The sequence below is a fragment of the Sorex araneus genome, chromosome 3 (genome assembly GCF_027595985.1).
Source record: "Sorex araneus isolate mSorAra2 chromosome 3, mSorAra2.pri, whole genome shotgun sequence".
Taxonomy (NCBI): Eukaryota; Metazoa; Chordata; class Mammalia; order Eulipotyphla; family Soricidae; genus Sorex; species Sorex araneus.
In genome coordinates this window covers 170,773,001-170,799,634 of record NC_073304.1, presented here as the reverse complement: position 1 = coordinate 170,799,634, position 26,634 = coordinate 170,773,001, and the positions used below count along the sequence as shown (strand labels likewise).

The 26,634-nt window shown below is 55.2% G+C and overlaps 3 protein-coding genes across 18 annotated transcripts in view; 2 read left to right on the top strand and 1 right to left on the bottom strand.

Moving 5' to 3' along the window:
- DDX6 (DEAD-box helicase 6) overlaps positions 1 to 5,324 on the top strand; it is a 34,023-nt gene extending 28,699 nt beyond the window's left edge. For all 4 annotated transcript variants that reach the window (XM_055130833.1, XM_055130832.1, XM_055130831.1 and 1 more), the window contains exon 14: positions 1,079 to 5,324. The gene's annotated coding sequence lies outside the window, so the exon portion shown is untranslated. The remainder of the gene's footprint in view (positions 1 to 1,078) is intronic.
- Positions 5,325 to 16,899: 11,575 nt separating this feature from the next.
- TREH (trehalase) lies at positions 16,900 to 24,743 on the top strand. Of its 2 annotated transcripts, XM_004604732.2 has the most exons (15): positions 16,900 to 16,988; positions 20,312 to 20,412; positions 20,532 to 20,676; positions 20,754 to 20,841; positions 21,327 to 21,427; positions 21,524 to 21,616; positions 21,716 to 21,832; positions 21,931 to 22,053; positions 22,225 to 22,274; positions 22,456 to 22,653; positions 23,133 to 23,350; positions 23,563 to 23,674; positions 24,038 to 24,150; positions 24,365 to 24,418; positions 24,562 to 24,743. In XM_004604732.2, exons 1-15 carry the CDS (start codon positions 16,900 to 16,902, stop codon positions 24,712 to 24,714), a joined length of 1,755 nt encoding a protein of 584 aa, XP_004604789.2. In that variant the 3' UTR covers positions 24,715 to 24,743. The 2 variants fall into 2 exon arrangements, with proteins under 2 accessions (XP_004604789.2, XP_054988868.1); XM_055132893.1 differs by lacking the exon at positions 21,524 to 21,616.
- A 173-nt stretch (positions 24,744 to 24,916) lies between these two features.
- PHLDB1 (pleckstrin homology like domain family B member 1) overlaps positions 24,917 to 26,634 on the bottom strand; it is a 46,794-nt gene continuing 45,076 nt past the window's right edge. For 9 of the 12 annotated variants that reach the window (XM_055130447.1, XM_055130435.1, XM_055130441.1 and 6 more), the window contains 2 exons: positions 26,583 to 26,615; positions 24,917 to 25,934 (listed from right to left, as the gene is read on the bottom strand). In XM_055130447.1, coding sequence (XP_054986422.1) covers positions 25,794 to 25,934; positions 26,583 to 26,615 — 174 coding nt within the window. In that variant the 3' untranslated portion in view covers positions 24,917 to 25,793. The remainder of the gene's footprint in view (positions 25,935 to 26,582; positions 26,616 to 26,634) is intronic. The other 3 variants (XM_055130436.1, XM_055130445.1, XM_055130446.1) reach the window with 1 other exon arrangement.

Below are 26,634 nucleotides of genomic sequence, written 5' to 3'. Positions count from 1 at the left end.
GTGAATATAAGTTCCTTCTCCCTGGAGGAGAGTTACCAAATTCACATTTTGCCTGTTCACTCTGAGTTATTAGTTTTGTACCTTAAAACTAGACAATATCGGGACTGGAGCGATAGCACAGCGGGTAGGGCATTTGCCTTGCATGCAGCCAACCCAGGTTTGAATCTCAGCATCCCATATGGTCCCCCGAGCACCGCCAGGAGTAACTCCTGAGCATTGCCGGGTGTGACCCAAAAAGCTTAAAAAAAAAAAAAAAACTAGACGATATTGCAAGTGTGTTGGCAAGGTATTGAAATTGTATATGCATGGGTGGGGATCGTTCTGCCCCGGGCCAGGCCGGGCCCATAAGTAGATTTTTCATAGGCTGAGCTCTGCCTGTCTGCTCTGTTGTATGGGCCCTAAATGATGTTCTAAATACTCCAAATAGCCCTTGGCAGATAAAAGATTCCCCACCCCTGATCTAAGGTAAACATAACTGGGGGGGGAAGGGGTGCGAGGTGCTGAGATGTGGGGCAGGAGCACTCTACCACTGGGCCACACCCTCATTTCTCTTTTTCTTCTTTAATTTACAGCTTGCTTCCCGGTAGAATAATCAGGGCTAGATGCAGCAGTGGGCTGGAGCACATGCTTGAGTGCAGAGGGCCTGGGCCACAGTCATCTCTCCCTGAGCACTGTGGGGGGTCACCTCTGCAGTAGTGCTGGGCCAGGCATGGCCTGAAAAACTGTGTTTTGGGGGCCACACCCAGCAGTGCTCAGGGCTCACCCTGTGCTCAGGATCATTCCTGGCAGGGATCAGGGAACCATATGGGTGTCAGGGATCAGCCCAGGTTGGCTATTTGCAAGGCAAGGCCCTACCCTCTGTACTATCACTCTGGCCTTAAAAATTCTTTTTAATAAATTTTTAGGCTTTTATTCCGTCACTGATGCCTAGCTGAAGAAGTTGCTTTCCCCTGCCTGGCTTCTACAGTTGGCAAAGCTCAGAAGCTGTTAGAAGATTTGGGGTGGAAATTGTGAAAAAAAAATGGTCCTCCTCCATGCCACCTCTGAAATGTTGATTTCAGGTTTCTTCTTTCTTCAGGCTTTGACAAAACTACAGAAGGCTCGTTTGGATCTGTGACACATCGTTTTTGGGGGGAATGCTCTTCTCTTTGTGGGTTTTTCATCTTCTTTTATTTTGGAACTATGAAGACTTAAAAGAGGTCAGACTTTTTTTTTTTTTTCTTTTTAAAGCTAGCGAAGAGAAAGCTAAAAAGAAGGAATTTACCTTTTTTGTTCCACTTGTTTGCACTGTGTGCTGACTGAAATTTAGTTGCACTAACTGCTCGTTTTTTAAAAAATGTTTTCTGGGGAAAGGGGACAAGGAAGGAGAAAGAAGAGAAGGGGAGAAACCCTAAAAAGAGAAGAATTTTGATGAACATACAAGCTTGTCTACAATTTCAGAATTCTCCAGCAGCTGACTCTTGAGTGCATTTCAACTTCTCCCTGGTTACTCATCCGTTTTTTAAGCCTGAAGAGCTTATTACTTATTTGTGCGAAGTGCCTTATGCTATGAGACCATTCAGAATATCATCTTTAGAACACAGCCCAAGAAATCAACAGTAGTAATTCTTTCCTTTTTCCTTATTTTTTTTTTTCTTAACATTTTCGTCTTTTCATTTTGGTTTCAAAGTTGAAGTCTCTCTTCCCTTTCTACCTGATACTCAAGCCCAGGGCTGGAAGATGAAACGTATTAGTGATGTTAAAACACCGTTTTCTTTTTCTTTATGTGGAGGAGTTGATATGCAACCGCAGTTCATCCGCACTGTAAATACATGTATTTAAAAAAGAAACAATCCAAGTAAAAAATTTCTTCTGGGCTGAGTAGATACCAACATCATCGCTCCCAAAGGAAAGAGCCGTCTCATTGCAGGAGCCATCTGCCCCGCCTCTGAGCTCTGCAGCAGAACACTAAAGACTGGTTTCCCAGGCGCCTCCGCCGGCAGTCACGGCACTTGATGTGGGCATGTCGGAGCTTGACCCTCTTTCCTCTGTGGCAAAGCGCGTCCCATAGAAAATTGGGTGTGTACACTTGTATAAACTTTGTAAATAAGTTTTTTCTGGGTTCATATATATATAAACATATATATATTTTTTTTTTGGATGAAGGTTGCTGGGATTAAGGGGATTAGTGTGATTATGGGAGCAGCTAAAGATGAGAGGGGCTCAGTTTTCCGCAACACTAAATTCTAGTAAGTATTTTGGCCTCTCGCTCGAGAGTGCTCGCCTTTCTAGGGACCCTGTGTTGGAAAAGGGACCCCACAGCTGGATTCACTTTTGGCTGCCATGCTGTCTAACCTTGGAGAGGCCTGCCAGAGAGAGCCAGGAAGCTTCAAAAGCCTGTCATTCCAGGTGTTACTTGAGATGCTCTCTCTGACTTTGCTTCTTCCCCCTTTTGAACTTGAGGAGCTTTTCAGACTCAGCAAAAGGGGACAAAGATGAATCTGTCTTCCAGTGTGGGGTTCTGCTGAGTGGAGCAGTATATGTATAAAGCATGGATTCGCATTTCAGAATATTAGCCAGTATAAGCTTTGGTAATGTTAGCAGTTCGGGGGACTAGTTTTTCATGGATTGCCTCCTGTGTTGGGTATGAATATTGTCCTCTGCCCACCTTGGTACATAAGCCTGCAGGAATGGGCAACCCCTGAGAGCTGTTAACTTTCATGCTACAGACAGCTGCTTGCCATCCTTTTGCTTTGTGACAAGAATAATCTGTCATTTTGCATTGTAAATTGCTGGCAAATGCTTTACAGTCAATAGTGTTGCTTTAAATTGTGCCCCTCCCAACATGCTTGATGTTTGGCCTGATCTCCAGGCAAAAGGAGTGAGATGAATCAAACCAGTGAACTTTTTTTTTTTTAATGTTTTTAATTCCCTTTTAATCCAGTGTACTAGGTCAATCAGGAGGCATCTAGAAGGGGAAAAGCAAAAAATTTAAAAAAAAAGTTGATTTCCATATTCCATTGTTTTCTTAAAACCCTAAAATAATACAAGCCCTGCGCACATCTTAATGCTTCAATTCATCTGGATAAAGAAATCAATTATTCAGAGTTGCTGTCTTGACTCTGCCTTCTTCTCAGCAGAACTATTTGTGACATACCCCAGATTCCTCGCGGATCAAACCCCGAAGATGCCTCCTGATCAGACATAGCCCAACTCCTTAGAACTGGAGCCAGAGCTGCACAGTACAGACCTAAATAGAACAAGCGCATGCATTTGGCGTCCGGGCCACGGAGTTCTGGCCAGCCACTATTGCTCACTCTACACAAACCCCAATTAACGAGTAACTATTTTTCCCAGGAAGAATGGGGGGAGGGAGTTTAAAAGGGATCAACTTTTGACCAAAAAAAAAAATCTAGCCCTTGTACTGATGCAGCTCTCTTTCTCCCCCACCTCTGGCGAGATCAGAGGGATCATTCACTCGTGAAGGCGTGTAGTGCAGTGGATCTCGCCGGGGAGGGTGTGGGTGACATACGTGCAGTCTCCTTCGCCATCCAGACTGCCTGGTGCCACATACCAGTGGGTCCCTCCTAAAGCACAGACTTGAACTAAAGTATTACTGAAGTACAGCCTCTGATGAGGAGTGGCACTTAAACTACCCGGGACACCACTATTGGACGGTCTTCTAGAGGCCACTGTCCAGTTCTGGTGCTTGACTGAATAGAAATTGTTCAATGGGAAGATGCTCTAAGGACCAGGTCCAGGCCTGGTCTTGTCTTTTTTTATTTTTATTTTTATTTTTTTAGATCCCCTCACAATAAGACATTGATACTATTGGAAATTGTTTTCATGTTCTTCCATTATTGGGTGTTCACTTTTAAGCAATTGCAATGTTTTTCCAGTAGTTAATCTGAGTGAAAATTATGCTCATCTATAGTGTGTAAAGTACGTCCAGTTTGGCCCATGGCTGTTTGAGGACTTCATGACTGCTGCATGCCTGGTGCCTCTGGGCCCGTTTTCCGCCAGTGGAGAATGCAACTTTCTTGCCTTTTCCTTGGTAGTGAAATCAATCAATTCTAAAATGATGAGAGAAGAAACCTAAACAATTCTAAATTATTTTTTCATCATCACTAAGGGTTGAGTCCAGCGGGGGGTGGGGGGTGGGAAGGTAATTGTTTATCAATAGTTTTCAGAATGAGGTGGGAGCATCTTTCCTCTGCCATGTGCTGTGTGTTTGATACCATCTAGCTTGGCTGTGAACCAAACAGCTCAGCACAAAGCTTTGAATGTCAATTGTTGGAATCAAAACATCTCATTCTGATGACTTATTTTATTTTATTTTTTTTTTAAGTAGGGGTGGGTGGGAGGTTACAGTGCCCCTAAAGGGATTGGGTGTCTGCATTAAGGATTTAGACACACTTTGGAAGCTCATAACCGCATTGGAAACTGCCGTTAGCCATACTCCTTGACCTTACAGATGAGGAACTAAAGATGAAATAAGTTCTTGGGAATTAAGCCATGTTATTTTAATTTACAACATTTTTTTTTCCAGCATTGTGTTTTGTTTTTTTTTTTTTAAGTATTACTGCGGAATCATTTTCTGAAAAAATACCTGTTAGGCAAAATTATTGGCCTCGTGGGAGCTAGTCAGTCAACATTTTGGTAAAATTAAGTGGACTTTGGTGAGCTTGCAGTTCTACTTTCTATTCTTGAACCATTTAAAAAAAAAAACTTACAAGGAAAATCTTCACCTTTACAGTCTAAAAATTCATCTTTGGGGTTCACTTTAAATGTCCAAAGTTTATATTGGTTCATGAGGTCAGAAGGAGCTCGCCTGGGCCTAGACTCTGCCCCTCCACAGGTGACAGATACCAACAGAAGTGCGTTTAAATTCTCCAGTAGACCATGCTGGGTAGGGTGAGGGAGGGGACAGGGTCGGGGAATAAGATACAGTCTACTGTATTTTAACCAGTGGTTGTGGGGGTGGGGTACCTGGAGAAAACGAAGTCACTTCCCCTTTTTTTGAAGCAAAACTAAAACTTGAAAAAAAAAAATTGTTGCTGTTCAGTAAAAATGGGGGAGAATTCCAATGTCCCTAGCCACAAGGGATCACAGTTCCACTGAGAAGTGAACAGTGGGGACTCAAAAATCGGAAAACATTTGGGGAGAGGGAAAATTGGCTTTCTGTTAATTGGCTAATGTTCCAGTGGGGCTCCATTTTTGTTGGGATGTGTTATGTTGTATGTACGCGTATATGGACCAGAGTGCAGAGTTTCTAAGGTTTGGAAAAGATGGTGAAAAGCTTGGTTTTTGTTAATTTATCTCAATAAAAGCCCACTGGAACTCCACATTTGTGTTGTGTGTTCTTAGCTGCTCTCACTCTCAGGTGGTGCGCAGTCCGAGGATGTCTACAGATGCCTTCATCTGAGCCTAGCATCAACACCACTGACTGGCATGGTGGGCACAGACCCCACTGTGTAGCACAGCCTTGCGCGTCTTCAGAAGCTGAGCACTGGATTTGGACTCTGCCCTAGGGGAAGGTTTGAGCCAGGCACACCCCCAGGGCCACATGAAACTGCTTCTCCAGTGAGGCTGAGAAACCTGGGAAGGAGGGAGAGAAGGGAACAGAACAGTCACAGAACAAGGAAGGTCCCAAGCCCCACTGCGCAGGTGATCGTACACCTCGATGGCCTGAAGTAGAGGACCTTCAGCTTGGTCCCAGGCTTTTTCTGCCTGCCTCGCTGAGGACTGCTAACCACAGTGCCCATAGCTTCCCCTTTGGGCATCGGGGTGACCTCAGAGGCCTGAAGGCATGATCTGTGCTTTGCCTGGCTTAGAACTGGGATCCTGCTTCTCACCTGTGACAAGGGCCCAGCTGCAGTCCTGTGGGCAAGTCGGGTGGTTAGTGCCACTGAGAGGGAGCCCTCTGAGCCAAACGAAAACTCACCTTCCACCTGCATGGAACAGCATCCGCAAGGTTCATTGGAGCCCTAACCCCGGTCAAAGACGAACCCACCAAACAGGAAGGACTGAGGGCGGGGGAGAGCGCAGAGGCTCGAGCACGGCCAGGCATTGTCAAGAACATGAAATAAAAGCAATTAATTTAGAGTACCACAGGATAGAAGATGTCATAAAATTCATCCACATATAAGTGCCTAGGTTGTTATATATACCACAGGCATTGATTGGCAAGGGTTGGCATGGGCTGGGGATAGGCTGGCATCCGTTAGCATGGGTTGGCATTGACCAGTGTGGTTTGGAATTGGTTGATAAGGGCTAGGTACATTTCATGAACCTGAATGACTTCCTTTTCCCTCTTTTATCCTAAGCTGCCATATGTTCACACATAGGCTGATATGAGTTGGCATACTGATGTGATTTGGCATTGGCCAGCACAGGCTGGATTGGATGGGTGATATTGGCCCTGATAGACAAAGTTTGGTACAGATTGGCATGAGTTGACTTGGGCTGGCGTGGTTTGGCATAGACTGGTAAAGGTTGGTATTGATTGGCTTATCGGTTGACATTGACTTTCACAGACAGGGAAGAATTGGCACATACTGGCATGGGGTTGCATAGACAGGCATAGAATTAGGTTGGCGTTGACTCAGGTGGCATGGGTTGGAATTATTACAGGTTTGGTGCTGACTGGTTCAGGTTGGCAGGGCAAACAAGATAACAAGTTGGCATCAACTGGCACAGGCTAGCACAGGTTGGCACTGATTGGTATGGGTTAGCACAAGAGCGTGGATTGACTTAGACCAGTGTGAGTTGGTTTAGACTGGCACTGGTGGACCCAGATTCATCAGATGCAACAGACTGGCTCTAGCTGGCAGCAACTGACATGGGTGGCGAGGCTGACATCAGCCAGGTTGGCACTGGCTGGCGTGAGTTTTGCAAGACTGACATGAGCCAGCACAGACTGGCATGTGTTGACACTGATTGGCATAGATTGGCACCAGGAGGCACATGTCATTGGTACTGGTTGGCATCGACTGTCACAGGTGGCACAGACTGCTGAGCAAACCTCCACATTCCCTGCCACCTGGTCCACAGCTCTTCCTGAGGGATTTCTTCTCTACAGTGCAGGAAAAACTCCGGTGGGCTGCAGGAGCAGTGAACAGCATCAGGGTCCTGTCAGAGTTCACGCCTCTCACTGGGCTGCAGCCACGAGAGCCTCATCTGCAGACTTGAACCGCCTCCCAAGTTTACAGGCCGCTCTGCCAGAGCAGGATGCCAGCACACCATGGATGCTTCGAGAACACTCAAATATGCCAGAGGATAGGAAATAGATCCCACAAAATGTGAAAAGGACTGGGACTGGAGCAGTAGCACAGCGGGTAAGGCATTTGCCTTGCACGCGACTGACCTGGGTTCGATTCCCAACATCCCATATGGTCCCCTGAGCACCTCCAGAAGTAATTCCTGAGTGCAAAGCCAGGAGTAGGCCCTGTGTATCGCCAGGTGTGACCCAAAGAGCAAAGAAAAAAGTGAAAAGGGCTGTTATCCCAGACACTACATAATAAAGTATTCCCGTATTTGGGGAGCGGGGGCCACACCCAGTGATGCTCTGTGCCCAGGGATCTCTCTCAGGTGCTGAGGGGACCTTAAACTGTCCCGGGATTGAACAGGGTCAGTGTGTGCAAGGCGAGTGCTTTGCCCCTGTACTATCTCCCATAGATTATTTCATAAACAGGGGCCAGCCATAGGAAGAGACGTGAGTGGCTGTGAAAATAACGCAAAGTGCTGGAGTTTGAGCCCCAAATTTGACCCCAATTCTGAATACCACTGTGTGACCCCAACAAAATCCTGCCCAAGCATCCCCGATAACAGTCCCAAGCACCAAAATGACCTAGACAGCCAGGCAGAGTATGGGCACCCCAGGCCCTTTGGCACTGCTAGGGAGCACCCCCTCCACAGCAAAGACTTGAGTTTGGCGTGAGGATGAAGAGACGCACAGGGATCACTCTGAGAAAGGTCTCTGTCTTTTGTTCTTGTTAGTGGAGTCTGTTGATCGGAAGTGCGATTTTGCTGTCATCTTTATTTAAAAGTTAGGAATGATTCAAGGCGTGACTAAATGTCAGGTTAGCCTGGGATCCATGTCGTGGGTTTGTATTTTGTCCACTTAGCTAATCTGGAACTGGATTTTCTAGAATCTCATCTTGTAAAGTTCTACTTGGGTGGATCCGTAGTGTATGAAGTTGGCTCTGCAAAATAAAGTTGGGGCTGGAGCGATAGTATAGCGGGTAGGGCATTTGCCTTGCACTCGACCAACCCGGGTTCAATTCCCAGCATCCCATATGGTCCCCTGAGCACTGCCAGGAGTAATTCCTGAGTGCAGAGCCAAGAGTAACCCCTGTGCATCACTGGGTGTGACCCAAAAGCAAAAAAATAAAAATAAATGGTCAAAGGTCTGGGGCTGGAGCAATAGCACAGTGGGTAGGGCATTTGCCTAGCATGCAATCGACCCAGGCTCGATCCCCAGTATCCCATATTGTTCCCTAAGCACCGCCAGGAGTAATTCCTGAGTGCAGAGCCAGGGTAACCCCTGAACATCGCTGGGTGTGACCCAAAAAGCAAATAAATAAAAGGTCAAAGGTCTGAAGCACAAACATGGCATGAGGAAGTTCTGGGTTCGATATCTGGCATGACAAGGTCCCCCAGGCACTGTAGGTGCAGCCCCAGTGACCTGGCGGCTGGGCGAAAAGGCACATAGGAGGCCTGGGTGCAACCCCCAGCTCTGTCTGCTCCCTCGGGCACCACCAGCAGTGACTCCCAAGCAACGAGGGGAGGCCTTGAACATGGCCAAAGCCCAAGCCAGCAAAAGCAGACGCAATCAAAGTAAGTTCCGGTTTCTCCAGCTTTCTCCTTGAGGCACACCCTCATTCTTGCTTTCTGCCCCACTCTCCTTCCTCCAGACTCGCTCTGCTCACCCACAGCAAGCCCACGCCTAAGGCCTAGCCCTTCACTGAACCCGTGCCTGGGAGAAAGGGGCAGTGGCCTTCCCTGGCCTCCTGCCTAGCCCTTGGGAGCCCCAGCCCGGTGGGTGAGCTTCACTTCCAGACAGCCCTGACAGCACTAACTTGTCCACTTGGATCGATATTTGAGGGCCACGCAGGGCTGGAGCACCTGGCCAATCGCAGGAACTCCTCCTAGAGGTGCTCGGGAGACCATCTGAGATGCAGGGATCGAAGTCGGGTCGGCTGTGTGCAAGGCAAATGCCCTCCCTGCTGTACTATCGCTCCAGCCCCTGTTTTTTTTTTTTTTTTTTTTGGTCACACCCAGCAAGGCACAGGAGTTACTCCTGCCTCTGCACTCAGGGATTACTCCTGGCGGTGCTCAGGGGACAGGGGACCATATGGGATGCTGGGAATCGAACCTGGGTTGGCTGCATGCAAGGCAAACACCCTATCCACTGTGCTATCGCTCCAGCCCCTGAAGTGAAAATTTTTATGAAAGGGGAGTGAGCCAGGCCCCAAGAGGGACAGCACCGTGACAGCCGCACTGGGCCTGCAGGATGCCCAGGTTCAAGGCTCCGACAGTCCCAGATCGCCACCGGAGCCCTGAGCTGAGAGCAGCCCCTGAGCTCTGCCTGATGTGGCCCCAAATCCAAGAACTTTTTTGTGTGTGTGTGTGTGTCACATCTGATGATGCACAGGGTTTACTCCTGGCTCATGCACTCAGAAATTACTCCTGGCAGTGCTCGGGGAACCCTATGGGATGCTATGAATCAAACCTGGGTCAGCCACGTGCAAGGCAAACGCCCTACCCACCCAGCCCCCCATGAACTTCTTTCTAATGGGAAAATTAAAAACCATCTCATGGAGCCTTACAAGCAAGGTGAACCCGGTGTGGCAGGGCTGCATGGAGAGGGGGAGAGAGAGCGGCTGTGCCCACAGAGGCTCTGAACTTGCCTGAGTTTTGTGGCCCTGAACACCTGGGCTGGCACAGAGAGGCCCCAGGGTCCGAGCCGGCTCTGAGCTCTGCCCTGTTCCCACGGGGAGAGGAAGTCATTGTGGTTGAGGTGAGAACAAGGGCCTGGGCCCCGCTGGGCAGAGCCGCCCTGCCCCCCACCTTGTACAAACATTGCTGGGTGAGCAGAAATGCAGGCACCCACAAAGTCTGGGCACCCCTCGGGGTCCGCCCTGCCCCCAACCACACACAGCTCTCAGGCATGTGAGGGTTAAAAAAAGAAGAAAAAAAAAACCAATTTTGCTCTGCAGGTGGCCTGTGGTTAGGCGGATGGGGGAGGGGAGCTCAGGCGGCCTCGCCTTTGCGCCAGGCCCTGGTCAAGACTTGGTGGTCAGACTGCAGAGAAGCAAACCCGCTGGGGTTCATCCACCTTCAGAAGCCCTGGCCGCCCCCCAAGCCTGCCCCTCTCTGCAGGCTCCCAAGCCCCTGTGGGGGCCTTGCTGGTTCTCTTTGCTTCTGGGGCCTTTCCTGCCCTAAAGACAACTGAATATCGACCTGGCTTCTGATGGTCCCCCATGCTTTTTATGCAGTGGAGGAGCAAGAAGGGAGTGTCAGCTTGTCATTTGGGGTGCAGGGGCAGTCCCTGCCGGCAGGCAGAGGGGCGTCAGACTGGGGGAAGGGGAGGGGCGGAGTTAGGTGACAATCTCCCCCCAGCTCAGAAGTCCAAGAGCACCAGGAAGTACCAGGGGTCTGGGCGGGGCCCTGCCTAAACCCAGTGCTGACCCAGGGGAGAGCCAGTAACCCAAAAGTACCAGGACCTGCGGGCGCGGCGCGTGGAGGCCATGCAGGCCCTCAGGTGGGACCAGCAGAGGCGCCTGGACGAGAAACAGAAGAACCCAGAGTTCTACCCCTCCAACCTGACGCCGCTCTGGGTCGTAGACCAGGTTCTGAAATACCTGGAGGTGAGGGACAGCAGGTCGGTGGGGACACGGGGAGGGGGGGGGAGGAGGGACCTCAGCCAGGGCGGCCCCTCCCTCCCGCACAGCCCCATTTGCCTGCCTGCGTTTCCTGCCGTGACCACCAGGCGGCAGCAGGGGGCCGGGAAGAGAAGCCCAGGAAGGGGTCATTGGCCTTTTTTTTTTTTTTTCTTTTTGGGTCACACCCCGCGATGCACAGGGGTTGCTCCTGGCTCTGCACTCAGGAATCACCCTGGCGGTGCTCAGGGGACCATATGGGATGCTGGGAATCGAACCCGGGTCAGCCGCGTGCAAGGCAAATGCCCTACCCTCTGTGCTATTGCTCCAGCCCCGTCATTGGCCTTTTTTAAAAAAAAAATAAATAAATAATGTAGGAGTACTGGTATTTATTCAGCCATTGATTTGGGCATGAACTCCACATTACTTTTTTTTTTAAATTCTATTCTGAATGTTCATTTTATTTTGTTATTTTATTCCCCCCCCCTCTCTTTTTGGATTCACTGTGAGATAGTTACAAAGCTTTCATGCTTGAGCTTCAGTCATACAATCATCGAACACCCATCCCCTCACCAGTGCACATTTTCCACCACCGAAATCCCCAGTATTCCCCCATCCCCACCCCCACTCCAACCCTTCCCCTGCCTGTGTGGCAGACAATTTCCCCTACACTCTCTCTCTACTTTGGCTATATTGGATTTTTTGACATCAGTCTCACCACCACTCAAACTCGCTGAAAAGGCAATGCTAGATGATTTGTTTTGTATTGCTTGTTATGGATAGAATAAATGTTCAGGAAATTCTGTGTCTTTCTCTTCTGGGATCGTTAGTCTATAGTCTCTGGGTCTTGGCCATTGATGAGATTACATGGCTCTGGGGGCATTTTGTGGATGTGACTGCCAAGCTTCTGGAAAACTGGGGACCTGGGGGGAGGAGACCCAGTCCTGATCCAGGTAGGCTTGGAGATCTCAGTCATGGGTTCACGCACACCTGGGTTTTTCTGCCAGTCTGCTCTCTGGTGATGTTCATCCCATCTTGGGTGAGGCTCATCTGAGCATGTGGAGAGTGGCCTCGGTCATGGCAGTGGTTGGATTTTCTGGAGGTTTTCAGCTGCTGCCAGAGTCCTGCTTGGGGCAGGGAGGGAAACTCAACCCTCCCCCCTTCAAGGTGCCCTGGTGAAGACAACCTGGCGGGAGTCAGGACATTCTGCAGTGCTCTCTTCTGGGAGCTCTAGTTTATAGTCCCTGGATCTTGACCGTTGATGAGATTACATGGCACCAGTGTGTGTGTGTGTGTGACTGCCAAGCTACTGGAAAACTGGGGACCTGAGGGGAGGAGGCTCAGTCCTGATCCAAGCGAGCCTGGGGCTCTCAGTCATGGGTTCCCACCTACCTCTGTGCTGCAGGTCCTAACTGCATCTTTTGATTTCTTTTGAGATTTATGGGTCTCTGAAGTAAGGCCAATAAATGAGCTTATATAGCTGAGCCAGAGATGGTTTGTGGGTGTCTCCCACATACCTAATTTTGGTCGTTTAATTTTTTGGTAAACTTGGCCCCAAGTTGTTTGGGTCTGGCCAAAGGCACAGCAGCAATTTTGGGGTATCTGGAAGTCTGAAGGCAGCATGAGATGATGCACTCACCCCACAAGTACAGGTTGATCTGCTGGCGGCACCATACCCCCAGGTCATGGGCCTTTAGGGGGCCCAGCAGCCCCACTGTCCCTCAGAGCCCACCCAAGTCCAGAGCACCGCCTGTCTGCAACCCTGTAGGACAGCCGGATCCTGAGCTACAAGCACAGGATTCCTGCCTTTCTCTGGGACCTGGCCGAGCAGTGGGACTTGCCCAATGCCTGGGCCCCCTGCAGGACCTGGTCATTAGAGGTAGGAGGGGACCTTGTGGAGAGGGGCAGCCTCTGGGGTTGGGAGTGTGGGGGAGGGGCCTGTCTGATGGGAGTGGGGGAGGGGACCTGCCTCAGGGGGTTGTGGGGGAGGGGGCCTATGTCATGGGAGTGGGGGGGCCTGTCTGGTGGGAGTGGGGGAGGGGACCTGTCTCATGGGAGGAGGAATCTGATGGGGGTAGGGGAAGGGGGCCTGTCTGATGGGGTGGGGGAAATGCCTGTGTCATGGGTGGGGGAGGGGGCCTGTGTCATGAGTAGGGGGAAGGGCCTGTTTTGTGGGTGGGGGAGGGGCCTATTTGATGGGGTAGGGGAGAGGGCATGTCTGATCAGGGTGGGGCAAGTGCCTGTGTCATGGGTGGGGGAGGGGGCTGCCTGATGGGGGAGGGAGAGCGGGCCTGTCTCCACTGTGCTGGGCCTCCCACCGAGCAGGCACCGAGCCCATCCCCTCCCCTGTCTGGCCCTGGCTCAGACCAGGGTGTCCCGGGCCGGGAAGGGTGTGAGCACTGAGGTCTCCTATCTCTCTCTGCTCTGGGCCCAGGGGGTCCCGGACACTCAGGCTCCTGCCTGGCTGGGGTCTAGGTCTGGCCAATTCAGCTTCACCGCGGGCCAGGGAAGTGGCTTTCCAGCTGGCCCAGAACTGGATCCAAACCAACTATGATGTCTTCTCCAGGACGTCGGCCATGTAGGAGCTGGTGAGTTGGGGGCTTCTGGCTCGGGCCTGGGGCTCTGCAGGGCTGGGTAAGCCCAGGCCTGACCTGTGAGGACAGCGGCGGCACCTGGTGGCCGAATATGGGTACTGCAGGCATCTGAGCTGCAGCCCGGCAGCCGCTCCCAAGGGCCTTGATGTAAACCCAGTGCTGTGGAAAACACTTTGGGAATTCCTCAAGCACCAAGTGTTGAGTTGCAATAGCACTGTCATAGCACTGTCGTCCCGTTGTTCATCGATTTGCTCAAGCAGGCTCCAGTAACGTCTCCATTGTGAGACTTGTTGTCACTGTTTTTGGCATGTCAAATACGCCACAGGGAGCTTGCCAGGCTCTGCCAGGCAGGCGAGATACTCTCCGTAGCTTGCCGGGCTCTCCGAGAGGGACAAAGGAATCAAACCCGGGTTGGCCGCGTACAAGGCCCTACCCGCTGTGCTATCAGAGTTGCAACAGGGCACAGCAATCCCACAGCTGAGTATAAATTCAGAAGAAGCGAGTGCAGGACTCGTACATAGGCTTCCAAGGTGTGCGGCAGCAGAATTCCCAGTAACCAACATAAGTTTCCATGCACACATGATGGTGAAGCAAAACGTGGTGAATTCATGCAATGGAAGATTGTTCAGCTTTACAAAAACATGGAGTTCTGACGTGCTACAGTGAGGGTAAATGTCGTGAACGGTACATTAGGGACATAAACCAGACGCAGAGGGACAAATGTTTGACCCGACCCCTTCCATGATCATAGCTCCTGGCATTGGAGACGCAGGGAGTAGACCTCTGACTCCCAGGGGCCGGGGAAGAGGCAGTTGAGGGGCCGTTACTCAGTGTTGGAGCAAATGTTTGTGCTGACATAGGAGGTTTGGGAATATTGTAAAAATACCGTTATTTTCTTTTTGTTTGGGGGCAGCACCCAGTGGGGTATGGGGTCTATTCCTGGATCCATGCTTGTTGGGGGGCAAAGGGGGTCTCACTCCCTGTGCCTGGGGGACCATGCAGTGGAGATCAAATCTGAGCCTCCACATGCAAAGCCTCACAGCTCCTGAGCCACGTCCCCAAGCATATTTAAACCACAATTAAACATTCCAAAGAAAATTAGTATAGCGGTAAAGGCTCTTGTTTTTTATGTGGCTGACCCTGGTTTCATCCCCAGCACCACATGCTGTCCCCAGAACTGCCAGAGTGACCCCTGGACACCTCCAGATGTGGGTCCCCTCCCAAAAGGAATTTTTAGGGTTTTTTGGGGGGCAACATTGGTGCTCAGGGGTTATTCAGTTTCTTCACTCAGGAATTGCTTCTGGCTGTGCTCAGGAGACCATATGGGATGCTGGGGATCGAACCCAGGTCAGTTACATGTAAGGCAAATGCCCTACCTGCTGTACTATTGCTCTGGGCCCACAAGAATTTTTTTTTCTTTTTGGGTCATACCTGGCAATGCGCAGGGGTTACTTCTAGCTCAAGCACTCAGGAATTACTCCTGGCGGTGCTCAGGGGACCATATGGGATGCTGGGGATCGAACCCAGGTCAGCCGCGTGCAAGGCAAACGCCCTACCTGCTGTGCTATCGCTCCAGCCCCAAGAGTTGTTTTTTTTTTAAGGGAAGAATAAAGTTTCTGGAGATGGGATGGCAGGAAGGAGGTGGGCCAGTGTCAGAGTGACCTTTGGGTAGGGAGGGATAGATCTGTGGCCAGCACATTCAGGCACTCACTAGTCCCAAGGAGAGGGACACCTCAGCACACAGCAGGTGACTGCCCAAGCACCAGCCTGGCCCATGACTGCAGCTGCCACACCTGCTCCTGACCCACTTCCCTTGCCTCCCCAGTGCTCAGGCCGCTCGTCCTGGCCTCAGCTCACCCACCCTCTGCGGCTTTCTGCCCTTTGGGGAGACAGCAGCCCCCTCACACACACTCTCTCTCTCTCTCTCTCTCTCTCTCTCTCTCTCTCTCTCTCTCTCTCTCTCTCTCCCGGGAAGGCTACTGTACCCTCCCATCTTCCCTGCCTGCCTGCACCCCAAGTTCTATGTGGGCTGCATGGCTCGAGCTCCCTCCCCCTGGGTCTGCAACCTATTCCTTCAGCAAATTTAGGGGCCCTGCGGGATCCGTGGGGAAGGTCATGCTCTGACGGGGCTTCCCGATCCCCTAGTGCCCCGCCCCCACTGCTGGCTCCCCGCCACCCGTGGCGATACCACTGGCTTTGAGTTCTACCTCGTGCCAGGGCCAGGACCTGGGCTGACTTTGCTTGAGATGTTCCCGTGTATGGTCACCCCTAGAAGGGTCTTTTATTTAATTTTTTTTTATTTTGTAAGGTTGTTCACAAAATTTGATTACGTTTAATATTCAAACACCAATCCCATCGCCATTACACCTTCCCACCACCATATTTGGGATGTTTCCATCCCAAATCCCAATTCCTGTCCCAAAGCAGAACTGAAATAATATATTTTGTATTTCTTATTATGAAAAATGCTTAATATGTTATATAAAAAAAGTATCCGTAGAGGAAAGAGTGTGAAGATTGTTCTATATTGGCAGGACCCACTAAGACCTTCTGTAAGATATCACTAACATGTTGTTAAAGATTGAGCCTTGTGAACTTTCATATATATATCTGTCAATATATATGTGTATGTAGCATTGTAGCATTGTCATCCCATTGTTCATTGATTTGCTCGAGCGAGCACTAGTAACGTCTCCATTGTGAGACTTGTTGTTACTGTTTTTGGCATATCAGATACGCCACGGTTCGCTTGCCAGGCTTTGCTGTGCGGGCGGGATACTCTTGGTAGCTTGCTGGGCTCTCCGAGAGGGGCGGAGGAATCGAGCCCAGGTTGGCCACATGCAAGGCAAACGCCCTACCCGCTGTGCTATTGCTCCAGTCCATATATGTGTGTATATGTGTATACCAACCTCTATGATTGGTTGCCTACTATTTGAACCCCATCAACTGTGGTGTGGTACTCCTGGAGAACGGGTAGGGAGTGTCTTATGGTGTGTCGTGCAACCGGCTGTGGTCCAGGAATAGGTTCACTCAAGCGTGAGGCTCAGCCTGAGTGTGTGGGGAGCGGCCTTGAGCGTGGCAGCGTTTGGGTTCTGGAGGTTTTCGGCTGCCGGGACTGGGTCTCTTGGGGTGGGGAGCGCTCTCCCAAGGAACTGGTTTATGGGTCACCGATGAACAGTGTACTGGGACCCCAGGCCAGGTGCCCATTTCCCACTGCACCCCAGGACTCTGAGGACGGGCCTGAGCCAGGCACCAACTGACACCCAGGAAGGGGGAAAAGGTGAAACGGGGCGTGGGGCACCTTGATGGCAGGAGCTGGTGAGGCAGGAAGGTCTCACCCAGGAAGGTCAGGCCCCCAGGCCACACCCCTCACCGGGACTTTGCCCACTCAGGAAGGGGTACAAGAGTCGGTGCCCAGCGGCACACTCGCCACTGCCACCACCATGCCCGGACACAGTCTGGCGCTGCCTCTGCTGCTTCTACTGGGGCTGCACTTGGGGGCCTCACAGGACCTGCCCCCACCCTGCGACAGGTAGGAGTCCCAGGCAGCTGGGGGCGCAGCAGCTGGGGCCCCTAAAGCCTGTGATGGGCCTCAGCCCCCCGAAAGGAGAGGAGAAATCCGGGTGGGGTCTCGTGGGGCAGCGGGGCCACCTGACTCCCCGCCCCCACCCCACTGTCCTGGAACTGTGGGGAGCATGCGCATCACCGCTCTGGAAACAGGCGGTCCCCAAGCCCGGATGCAAGGGGCAGTGGGGCAGGGGGGGCGGAGGGGCGGGGTGGGGGCTGCCGGGAGCTCCTGGACTTCTGCTCTGACCCTGGCGGCCGAGGGCGTGTCGACGCTCCTCCTGAAGCCTCAGCTTCTGTCTGAGTCCGGTGCTCTGAATCAGCCCGCCCGCTCCCTGCAGCCTGGGCTCGGGGCTTCTCCCCCGCCTCTGGGATGTGGCGGGAAGGGTGAAGGTTGGAGATACTGAAAACCACGGGGCCTGGTCTAGTAGGCCCAGGAGCGCCTGACCCGGGGAACCAGGAGGTCGGGAGCAGAGTGCAGGGGGGCTGGGGGAGCCTGAGCACCTGCCGGGGCTGTGTCAGGAAAACCTCGGCCCTGGGACACAGCCCGGAGACAGTCCAGAGGGGCCGAGGCTGCTGGCCGGGGCCTGAGGCAGAAGGCACAGGAGCAGGGAGGGGGCATGGGCTTGGGTATGTTGAAGGATGCGAGGTAGGGGTGAGTCAGGGCAGGGGCAAGCATCTGGGGATCAGCCACAGGCTTGTCCGAGCAAACAGGGTTCAGAGAGGCTCTGACGTGGGTTGCAGCTCAGTCAGTGCTGGGGTGTGGAAAGGCCCATAGCAGCTGTCTCGGACCCCCTGGAGGGCTCCCAGTGCTCCACAGCCCCTCAGATGGACACGAGCCAGGCCAGGGACCCGCAGAGGGGAACTGCCCTACTGGCTGAGCGACAAGGGCCCCTGTGTCCAGGCACTTACTGGGGACCCAAGGCAGATGTGGGGTATGCTCGCCAGTATCCAGCTCTCTGAAGGTGAATGGGGATGTGGGTGCCCCACCCCATACAAATATCTGATCTGGCCCCACCTTTAATAGATCAGGCAGAAACTGGGCACGTACCAATAGCTTCTGAAATGTGCCAGGTTTGGACTCAGTGGACACGGCCAGCCCTTCCCCACTCAAAGTGCTCACAGGTTAATGAAGATTTGACCAATCTTTTTTTTTTTTTCTTTTTGGGTCACACCCGGTGATGCATAGGGGTTACTCCTGGCTCATGCACTCAGGAATTACTCCTGGCAGTGCTCAGGGGACCATATGGCATACTGGAAATTGAACCCAGGTCAGCCACATGCAAGGCAAACACCCTACCTGCTATGCTATCGATCCAGCCCTAAAGATTTGACCAATCTTTGCCCTGGGCTTCTGGAGTGTCTACTCTGGGCTTACCACTGAGGACCTCAGGCTCTCGGGACAATGGAGAGACTTTGGCCACCTGGTGAGCAATGATTTGCTTGCTACCAGGGGCTGATGGAGTCCGTGCCCTTTGGGAAAGATACAAGATAATCTTTTTTTTTTTTTTTTTTGCTTTTTGGGTCACACCCGGCAATGCACAGGGGTCATTCCTGGCTCATGCACTCAGGAATTATCCCTGGCGGTGCTCAGGGGACCATATGGGATGCTGGGATTCGAACTTGGGTTGGCCGTGTGCAAGGCAAACGCCCTACCCGCTGTGCTATCACTCCAGCCCCAATACAAGATAATCTTGAGGACTGGAACTTAGAGTCCCTGCCTGGCCAGCATGGTGGCACGGACTCAAGTGCCCTGGGCCACCCTATGTGCCACGTGTGATCCTGGCCCCTCTGCTTTCTGGGCCTGGCAGCTTCCTGCCATTCTGAGCAATTTCCAGCCATGGCACTGTCAGCCCGGGGCTGACTCCTGGCTCTGTGCTCAGGGAACGCTCCTGGCAGGACTTGGGGGACCATAAATGATGTGGGGGATTGAGCCCCACTTAACCCCAGCCCCTGTACTTTCTCCCCAGCGGCCCACCCCCCTGTTGCCTTTTTTTCCTGCCAGTATAATTGGTGCACCCAGTCTGTGGGCTTCAGGGGGGTAGCAAAGCGACTTTCTGCTTGTGGACACGTATGCCGTGGGCCTGTCTTGGTTTCTGAGCCACACACAGAGCTTCAGCCGATGGCTGTGATGCGGCAGGCACCCTGGGCCCCCCGGTGCATTCTGCAAACAGGAAGCTGGCACCCTCTATCGCTCTCCCTCCACTCCCCTACCTCCTGGCAACCTCCAGAATGGTCTGACCTATTGGCCTAGAGAGTCAGGCTGACAGGCCCAGCAGGCCGCAGTTCCTGGTCCTGAGGTGACATGGAAAATTCCAGTCCCACAGCTGACCAGTCCTGCTCACTAATGACTCTGAGCACAGAGCCAATTGCAAATGAGACCCTAATAAACACACACCCAGCGCAGAAGCAGGGTGCGTGATCAGGCCGGCCCGGGTTCCGGGTCCAATCCCTTGGCCTCAAACCAAACACAAAGTCCAAAGCTTAGGGAACTTCCTCTTAGCCCCAGGAACCGGGATGTGACGGGAGCTCCGGTGCGGAGCAGTCAGTTCTGTGTGAGAATCCACCCGCAGCAGGCCCGAGAATGCAGTGGCTGAGCTGTGGCCCAGCTGCCCCGCCCGTGCCAGGCATGTGGGAGGCGCTGGGGAGCTGGGCACAACTGGGGCCCGGCCCGGCTGGAGAGGTTATGCGAGGGCAAAGGCGCTCACCTTGCATGTGGCCCAGCCGGTTCCAATCCCCAGAGCTGCACAGGAGTGATCCCTGAGCTCGTCCAGGTACGAGGGGGAAAGACCCCAAAACCAAGAATACAAATGGGGGTGGGGCACCAGCTCAAGAGCCGGGCCAGGGTGCCTCAGCTCTGGGAGTCCACCCCGGAAAGAGTTCCAGGGTCTTCTGTTTCCGACCTCGGCTGCCCTCTCGGTCAGCCCGAGTGGCCAGGCGGGGTGAGGACACCTACAGGTCAGAGCAGTTCTTTGCTTCAGAGTCAGCGGGGCCTGTGAGTCCCCAGATCTGCCTGCAGGACTATGGGGAAGCTTGGAGAACTGTGCAGGACACATGTGCGGGGACACACAGGCCACACGCAGGCACAGAGGCACACACAAGCACACGTGCTCACACGCGGGCATGGGCACACATGGACACATGCAGGCACACCGAGGCACACACACGACATATGTGAGCACACACGGGCACATACAGGCACTGCCCTGTCCCGTCCATGCCAGGGCTGGGCTCGGCCCTGTTTTGCCGCTCGTGGCCTCTGGCCTGACCCGCTCCCTCCTGACCCCGCAGTGAGATTTACTGCTATGGGCCGCTCCTGCATGCAGTCCAGATGGCCAAGTTCTACCCCGATGACAAGCAGTTCGTGGACATGCCCATGACCCTACCTCCAGGTGAGGCGCTGAGCACCTTCCACCAAAGATTGGGGCCCCGAGAACTAGGCAGAGTGGGGCTGCTTCCGGTGTGTGTGTGTTTGGGGGGGTGCTCACTGGGCCCTGATGCCTGTTCTCAGGCCAAGTCCTGCAGAAGTTCAACAACCTGTCCACGGCCCACAATTCCAGCATCCCCCGGGAGCAGCTGCAGAACTTTGTCAAGACCTACTTCAAGGCCAAGGGTCAGGAGTTGGAGGTCTGGACCCCTGAGGACTGGAAAGAAAGGTAGAGCCTGGCCAAGGGTCAGGAGGGCCCCTGCAGACAGGCTGCCCCTTGCGCCTAAAATCCCTGTGTTCCTCCAGCCCCAAGATCCTGCAGAGAATCTCGGACCCCAAGCTGCGCACCTGGGCTGAGAAGCTGAACCAGCTGTGGAAGAAGCTGGGGAGGAAGGTATGGGCGGCCCAGTGTGGGGTGCAGCTTGGGCTCCACACTGCCCCCAGAGCACGGGGTGGTGGAACACACACTTCACAGCAACTCTTCCAGAAACACTGCCAGTCCTGCCACCCGCAGTGCTGGTGCCCTCGGCCACCTTCACCCCCACACACACTGTGGAGAGGGTCTGGCGTCCCATCACACCTGGAAGAGAATGAAGACTCAGATGTCTGGGGCTGGCTGCATGCTAGCAGATCTGGGGGACAGTAGGGACCTCCCACCTGAGGGATGGGGGCTGGATAGTGGTGAGACAGGGGTCAGTCTTGTCCCTTCCAGGGCACTGGGCAGGACTCAGGGTCCAGCACACAGACCTTCACACCAAGGTCTTGGCCCAATCCCATGGCTGCTGGGATCTCCACACCCCACTTCCTGCTGCCTTCGCCTGGGGGTTCTGGGGGGCCCTGGGGGTTCTGGGCTCCCTGTGACTTATCTCCTGGTTCCAGGTAAAGGCAGAAGTTCTCAAGGAGCCAGAAAGATTCTCTCTGATCCCGTCCAGGCACCCCTTCATCGTCCCTGGTGGGCGCTTTCTCGAGTTCTACTACTGGTGAGCCACTGACCCACCCGACCACAGTGAGGGGCATGGGGGCAACCCAGGGCCAGCGGGGCACGGGGCAGAGCACAGCTGAGCGTGTCCCCTCAGGGACTCCTACTGGACCATGGAGGGCCTGCTCGTGTCGGAGATGACGCAGACGTTCAAGGGCATGCTGCAGAACTTTCTGGACCAGGTGACAACGTAAGGGGGCCATCCCTCAGGGAGGGGGCAGGGAAGCCTCCAGCTCAGGGCCTGGCCTTGGCCGTGGGGGCCTCCCTGAGCAGATCTCGTCCCTGGCAGCCTGGGCCACATCCCCAATGGAGCCCGGGTATACTACAAGCAACGCAGCCAGCCCCCGCTGCTGACCCTCATGATGGACAGCTACTTCAAGCACACCAGGGACGAAACCTTCCTACGGTGGGCTCCTTCCCCAGGCTACCCTGTACACACCCCCCACCCACACCCACACACGCACACACTCCCAGGGATCCTGACCCAGCCCCCGCTCTGCCTAGGGACAACATTGATACCCTCGCCTCGGAACTGGACTTCTGGGCTACGAACAGGAGCATCTCCGTGAGCGCAGGCGGCAAGAACTACATCCTCAGCCGCTACTACGTTCCCTATGGGGGGCCCAGGTGAGTCTGCTGGGCGGGCCGGCTCTGCCATCCTCCTTCCCCCAGGCCTCAGACGGGCACGCGGTCAGCTCTGGGAACATGGGAGGGTGCCCCAGGAGTCAAGACGGCTCAACCTCAGGCCTGAGAGGCTTGGGGCCTCCACTTGCTCGCTGCCCCCTCTGCCCCCTCCAGACCAGAGTCCTACAGCAAAGATTTCGAGTTGGCGAGCACCAAGCCAGAAGGTGAGCAGAGCCGGGGGCGGGGCCAGCGGGAGTGGGCGGGGCCAGCGGGAGTGGGCGTGGCCGTGGGTTGGAGACATCGGTGGGGTGGGCGGGGCCTGCGGGAGAGGGCGGGGCCCAGGCAGGTGCAAGCCTGACCTCGCCTCATCAATCCCGGCCTGCTGGTGCTGCCTCCTCCTCGCAGGGGAACGTGAAAATCTCTACACCGAACTAAAGGCCGGCGCCGAGTCCGGCTGGGACTTCTCTTCCCGCTGGTTCGTCGGAAAGTTGTCAAAGCCCAACTCGCTGAGCGGCATCCGGACCAGCCGGCTGGTGCCTGTGGACCTCAACGCCATCCTGTGCCAGGCAGAGGCGCTGATGAGCCAGTTCTATGCCACCCTGGGTGAGCACCCCAGGTCGAGCACAAGTAGCATGGGGTGGGGGTGAGGGCCTGATACTGGGCCCCTCCTGCAGCCAGGGAGAGGAAGCGCCTGCCCTTTTGTGTCTGCGCTAAGAATCAAACTCAGTTCCTCCGTGGCCCCCACTTGCCTAATTCCCCTGCATCTACTAATGGGGCCCATGGGTGCTCTCAGAGGGTACCTTTGTCCACAGCCTTGCCCAAATGCATTCCACTCCTTATCCCTGATCAGCTGCCGGCCTTTAGCCACAGAGAACCCCAGAGGGCCACTGGCTGCTCAGGACCCTGGGGTGGGCAGGCCACTGCTTGGCAGCCCATATTTGAGGGCTGCAGGGTCTTGGCGCCAGCAGGTGTGGCCCCTGGGCTCGGAGCTCTGTAGTCCTTGGGGAGAGTCATCAGAAAAGCTCAAAAGCAGGGACCTGAGGGCCCGGGCCGGGCCCTGCCTAAACCCGGTCCTTCCCCAGGGAACAAGACGCAGGCCCAGAAGTACCAGGACCAGCGGGCACAGCGCATGGAGGCCATGCAGGCCCTCATGTGGGACCAGCAGAGAGGCGCCTGGTTCGACTATGACCTGGACGAGAAACAGAAGAACCCAGAGTTCTACCCCTCCAACCTGGCGCCGCTCTGGGCTGGCTGCTTCCAAGACTCAAAGGTCGTGGACCAGGTTCTGAAATACCTGGAGGTGAGAGACAGCAGGTCGGTGGGGACACGGGGACCCTGCAGGACCTCAGGCGAGGGCGGCCCCTCCCTCCGGCCCTTAGCCTGCGTTTCCCACCATGACCACCAGGCGGCAGCGGTGGGCTGGGAAGTAGAAGCCCTGGAAGGCGTCAAGGGCCTTTAGAGGCCCTCAGAGCCCACCCAAGTCCAAGGCGCTGCCTGTCTGCACCCCTCTAGGACAACAAGATCCTGAACTACAAGCACGGGATTCCTGCCTCTCTCAAAGACTCGGGCGAGCAGTGGGATTTGCCCAATGCCTGGGCCCCCTTGCAGGACATGGTCATCAGAGGTAGGAGGGGACCTTGTGGAGAGGGCAGCCTCTGGGGCTGGGGGTGTGGGGAGGGGACCTGTCTGATGGGGTGGGGGAGGGGCCTATCTGGTGGTAGTGGGGGAGGGGCCTGTCTGATGGGGGAGACCTGGAGTGGGGGCCTGTCTAATAGGGGTGGGGAGTGGCCTGTCCCCACTGTGCTGGGCCTCCCATTGGGCAAGCACCGAGCCCCCATCCCCTTCCCTGTCTGGCCCTGGCTCAGAGCAACGCCTCCCACCTGGGAAGGGGTGTGAGCACTGAGGCCTCCTGTATCGGGGGGGTGAGGCCTCTGCTCTGGGCCCAGGGGCCCCCGGATACTTAGGCTCCTGCCTGGCTGGGGTCTAGGTCTGGCCAATTCGAATTCAAAGCGGGCCAAGGAAGTGGCTTTCCAGCTGGCCCAGAACTGGATCAAAACCAACTATGATGTCTTCTCCAGGACGTCGGCCATGTATGAGAAGGTGAGTGGGGCTCCGGGCGGGGCCTGGGCTCTGTGGGGCTGGGAAAGCCCAGGCCTGACCCGTGAGGACAGTGGCAGCACCTGGCGGCCGAACCTGGGTACTGCAGGCGTCTGAGCGGCAGCCCGGCGGCCGCTCCCATGGGGCTCCCCAGCGGGCTTCCCCGGGGCGGCTGTGAGCCCAAGGGCAGAGCCTTGAGGTGTCCTCTTGTCCCCAGTATAACATCACCAACGGTGGGCAGCCGGGAGGTGGAGGAGAGTATGAAGTTCAGGTGAGTGAGCTGTGTCTCGGGTCGGCCGTGCTCCATCCCGAGGGCCCTCTGGTCCCCCCCTGCCTGTGGGGGGTTCCCTGGTATGGCTGGTGCTGCCCCTCTTGGGGGCCTTCTGCCTCGCCCACTGGCCACCCTCTTTCCAGGAGGGCTTCGGCTGGACCAACGGCATGGCCTTCATGCTCCTGGACCGGTACGGTCAGCAGCTGACGTCCGGTTCCCAGACAGTGCTCGTGCAGCCGCTCTGCCTGGTGGCTGGCCTGCTGTCCACCCTCCTGCTCAGCTTCCTGTCCCAGTGACGGCCTCGCCACCACGCGGCCTATTAAACTGCTCCAAACCCACCTTCTCCTGCCCCTTCCGTGTCTGTCTCCAGAAGCTGCCCGCCCTCCTTCACCCCGCCCTCCCAAGGCCTCTGGTCTCTGTGGACAGGGGGGCAAGGAGGGGACCTGCGTGTGTGTCCCCGGGAACAGTTTCAAGGGATCATGAGCTGCCTGCCCCGTCTCCCACATACTCCAAATGCTTTATTGTTCTGTTGAGATGCTTACAAATACTGAAAAACGCCCAGCCGCCACGGGGAGGGCAGGGCTGGGCTGAGTGTTAAGGCGCAAATGGCTGCGGCCGGTCCACTCCTGCTTTCCCAAGGGCCTGGGGCGGAAGAAGGGCAGCTGGCCAGGGCCCAGGCACTGCCTCTCCCCCGCCTCCGCCCTGCTCAGACTGTCCCTCCGGAAGCCCAGGCGCGGCCCTACCTCCCGCCCACCCGGCCCCGCTTCCTCTCCCGCATCCCAAGCTCCTGCATCTTTCGGTCCATGGTCCATTGCTTCGTCCCTTCTGGCTCTATGCAAGGCACAAGTGGAAGGGGCTGGGCTGGGGCTGCGGGCTGCGGGGAGGAGGTTCGGGGCCTCCCTCCCGCAGGGCACCCCGCAGGCCTCGGCTGGAGAGATCATGGCGAGGACCCTGATGGTGAGCGTGGTAAGCCCTGGAGCGAGTAACGAAGAGAAACCAGGGGTTGGGAGGGAGAGCGAGGCGGGAGGGGACCCCGCGGAGCTGACACCCCACTCCGGATGTTGCTCGGCTCAGCCCCCCAAGGCTCGGGCCGAGGGGGGCGGCAAGAGGGGATCTTTGGCAGATTCTGGTACCGTCGAGTGCCCGGACAACGAGAAGCCAGGACGGGGCGCAGGCAGCGCCGCTTCTGGCCTCCCCACCGTCGTGGTTGGCGGCTGGTCCTTTAGGGACCGAGGTCCGGGTTCATACTTGAGCGTCTCTCCGTCGGCGGCACGGCCCTGCCTCTTCCCGAGCTGGAGAGAGCCGCATGGGGGCGGGGGCGGGGCCGGCGCCTGGTGTGGGGGCCAGCCCGAAGGGTCCAGGAGGTGCGGGCAGGTCAGTTCATGAACTGAGTGTAGCCCTCGGCGCCCGTGACGATGACGTCCATCCAGATGCGCATGGCCTCCGCCGATGGCGCCACCATGTAGTAGAGCCGGTCGTGCGTCTTCACGCAGAAGGTGAGCGCCGGGTTGGGACTCTGCCGAGAGGGGGAGGTCTGAGCCGGCCACACACAGCCGCGTCCCCCGGCTCCAGGGCTGATGGAGGCCTGCAACGGCCTGACAGCCCTTGGGCTGAGGCTGAGGTGCCCTCACATGCGTGCAGGCTTCCTGGGTGGCCCAGACCCAGAAGCGAATGTGAAAGATCCAGAACCGGGGCTGGAGTGATAGCACAGCGGGTAGGGCGTTTGCCTTGCACGTGGCTGACCCGGGTTCGAATCCCAGCATCCCATATGGTCCCCTGAGCACCGCCAGGGGTAATTCCTGAGTGCATGAGCCAGGAATGACCCCTGTGCATCACCGGGTGTGACCCAAAAAGAAAAAAAAAAAATCCAGAACCAAAGCGTGGAGTCAGGACTCGCAGCCCGAGAGAGGGTGGGCAGGAGGGCTCTGAACCCCAGGGGCATCGATGGGGACCCTCCTCCCGGCAGGCAACCGAGGCCTGGCCAGGGGAATTGGGAGACTGGTCTGTCTTAGGGAGAGGTCCTGGGCTCCCTGCTGCTCCAGCACCCCCCCTCAGGCTGGGGGATGGAGGGGGGGGGGGTCTAAGGGCAGAGTCAAGGGTGAGGTGGGGGGCACGGGAGGCGTTAATGTGCAGTAGTCTGGTTACGGGGGTGTGGGAGGGGTACCTCGGTCACCAGAGTGAAGCTGAGAAACTTCTTCTGGGAAGGGGAGACGGAG

Bases quoted from the DNA above. Each gene is read 5' to 3' on its own strand.
- TREH (XM_004604732.2), top strand. From the start codon at position 16,900: ATGCCCGGACACAGTCTGGCGCTGCCTCTGCTGCTTCTACTGGGGCTG. The intron at 21,617-21,715 runs GTAAGGGGGCCA...CGTCCCTGGCAG, and splicing joins TTTCTGGACCAGGTGACAAC to CCTGGGCCACATCCCCAATG. The intron at 23,675-24,037 runs GTAGGAGGGGAC...GCTGGGGTCTAG, and splicing joins GCAGGACATGGTCATCAGAG to GTCTGGCCAATTCGAATTCA.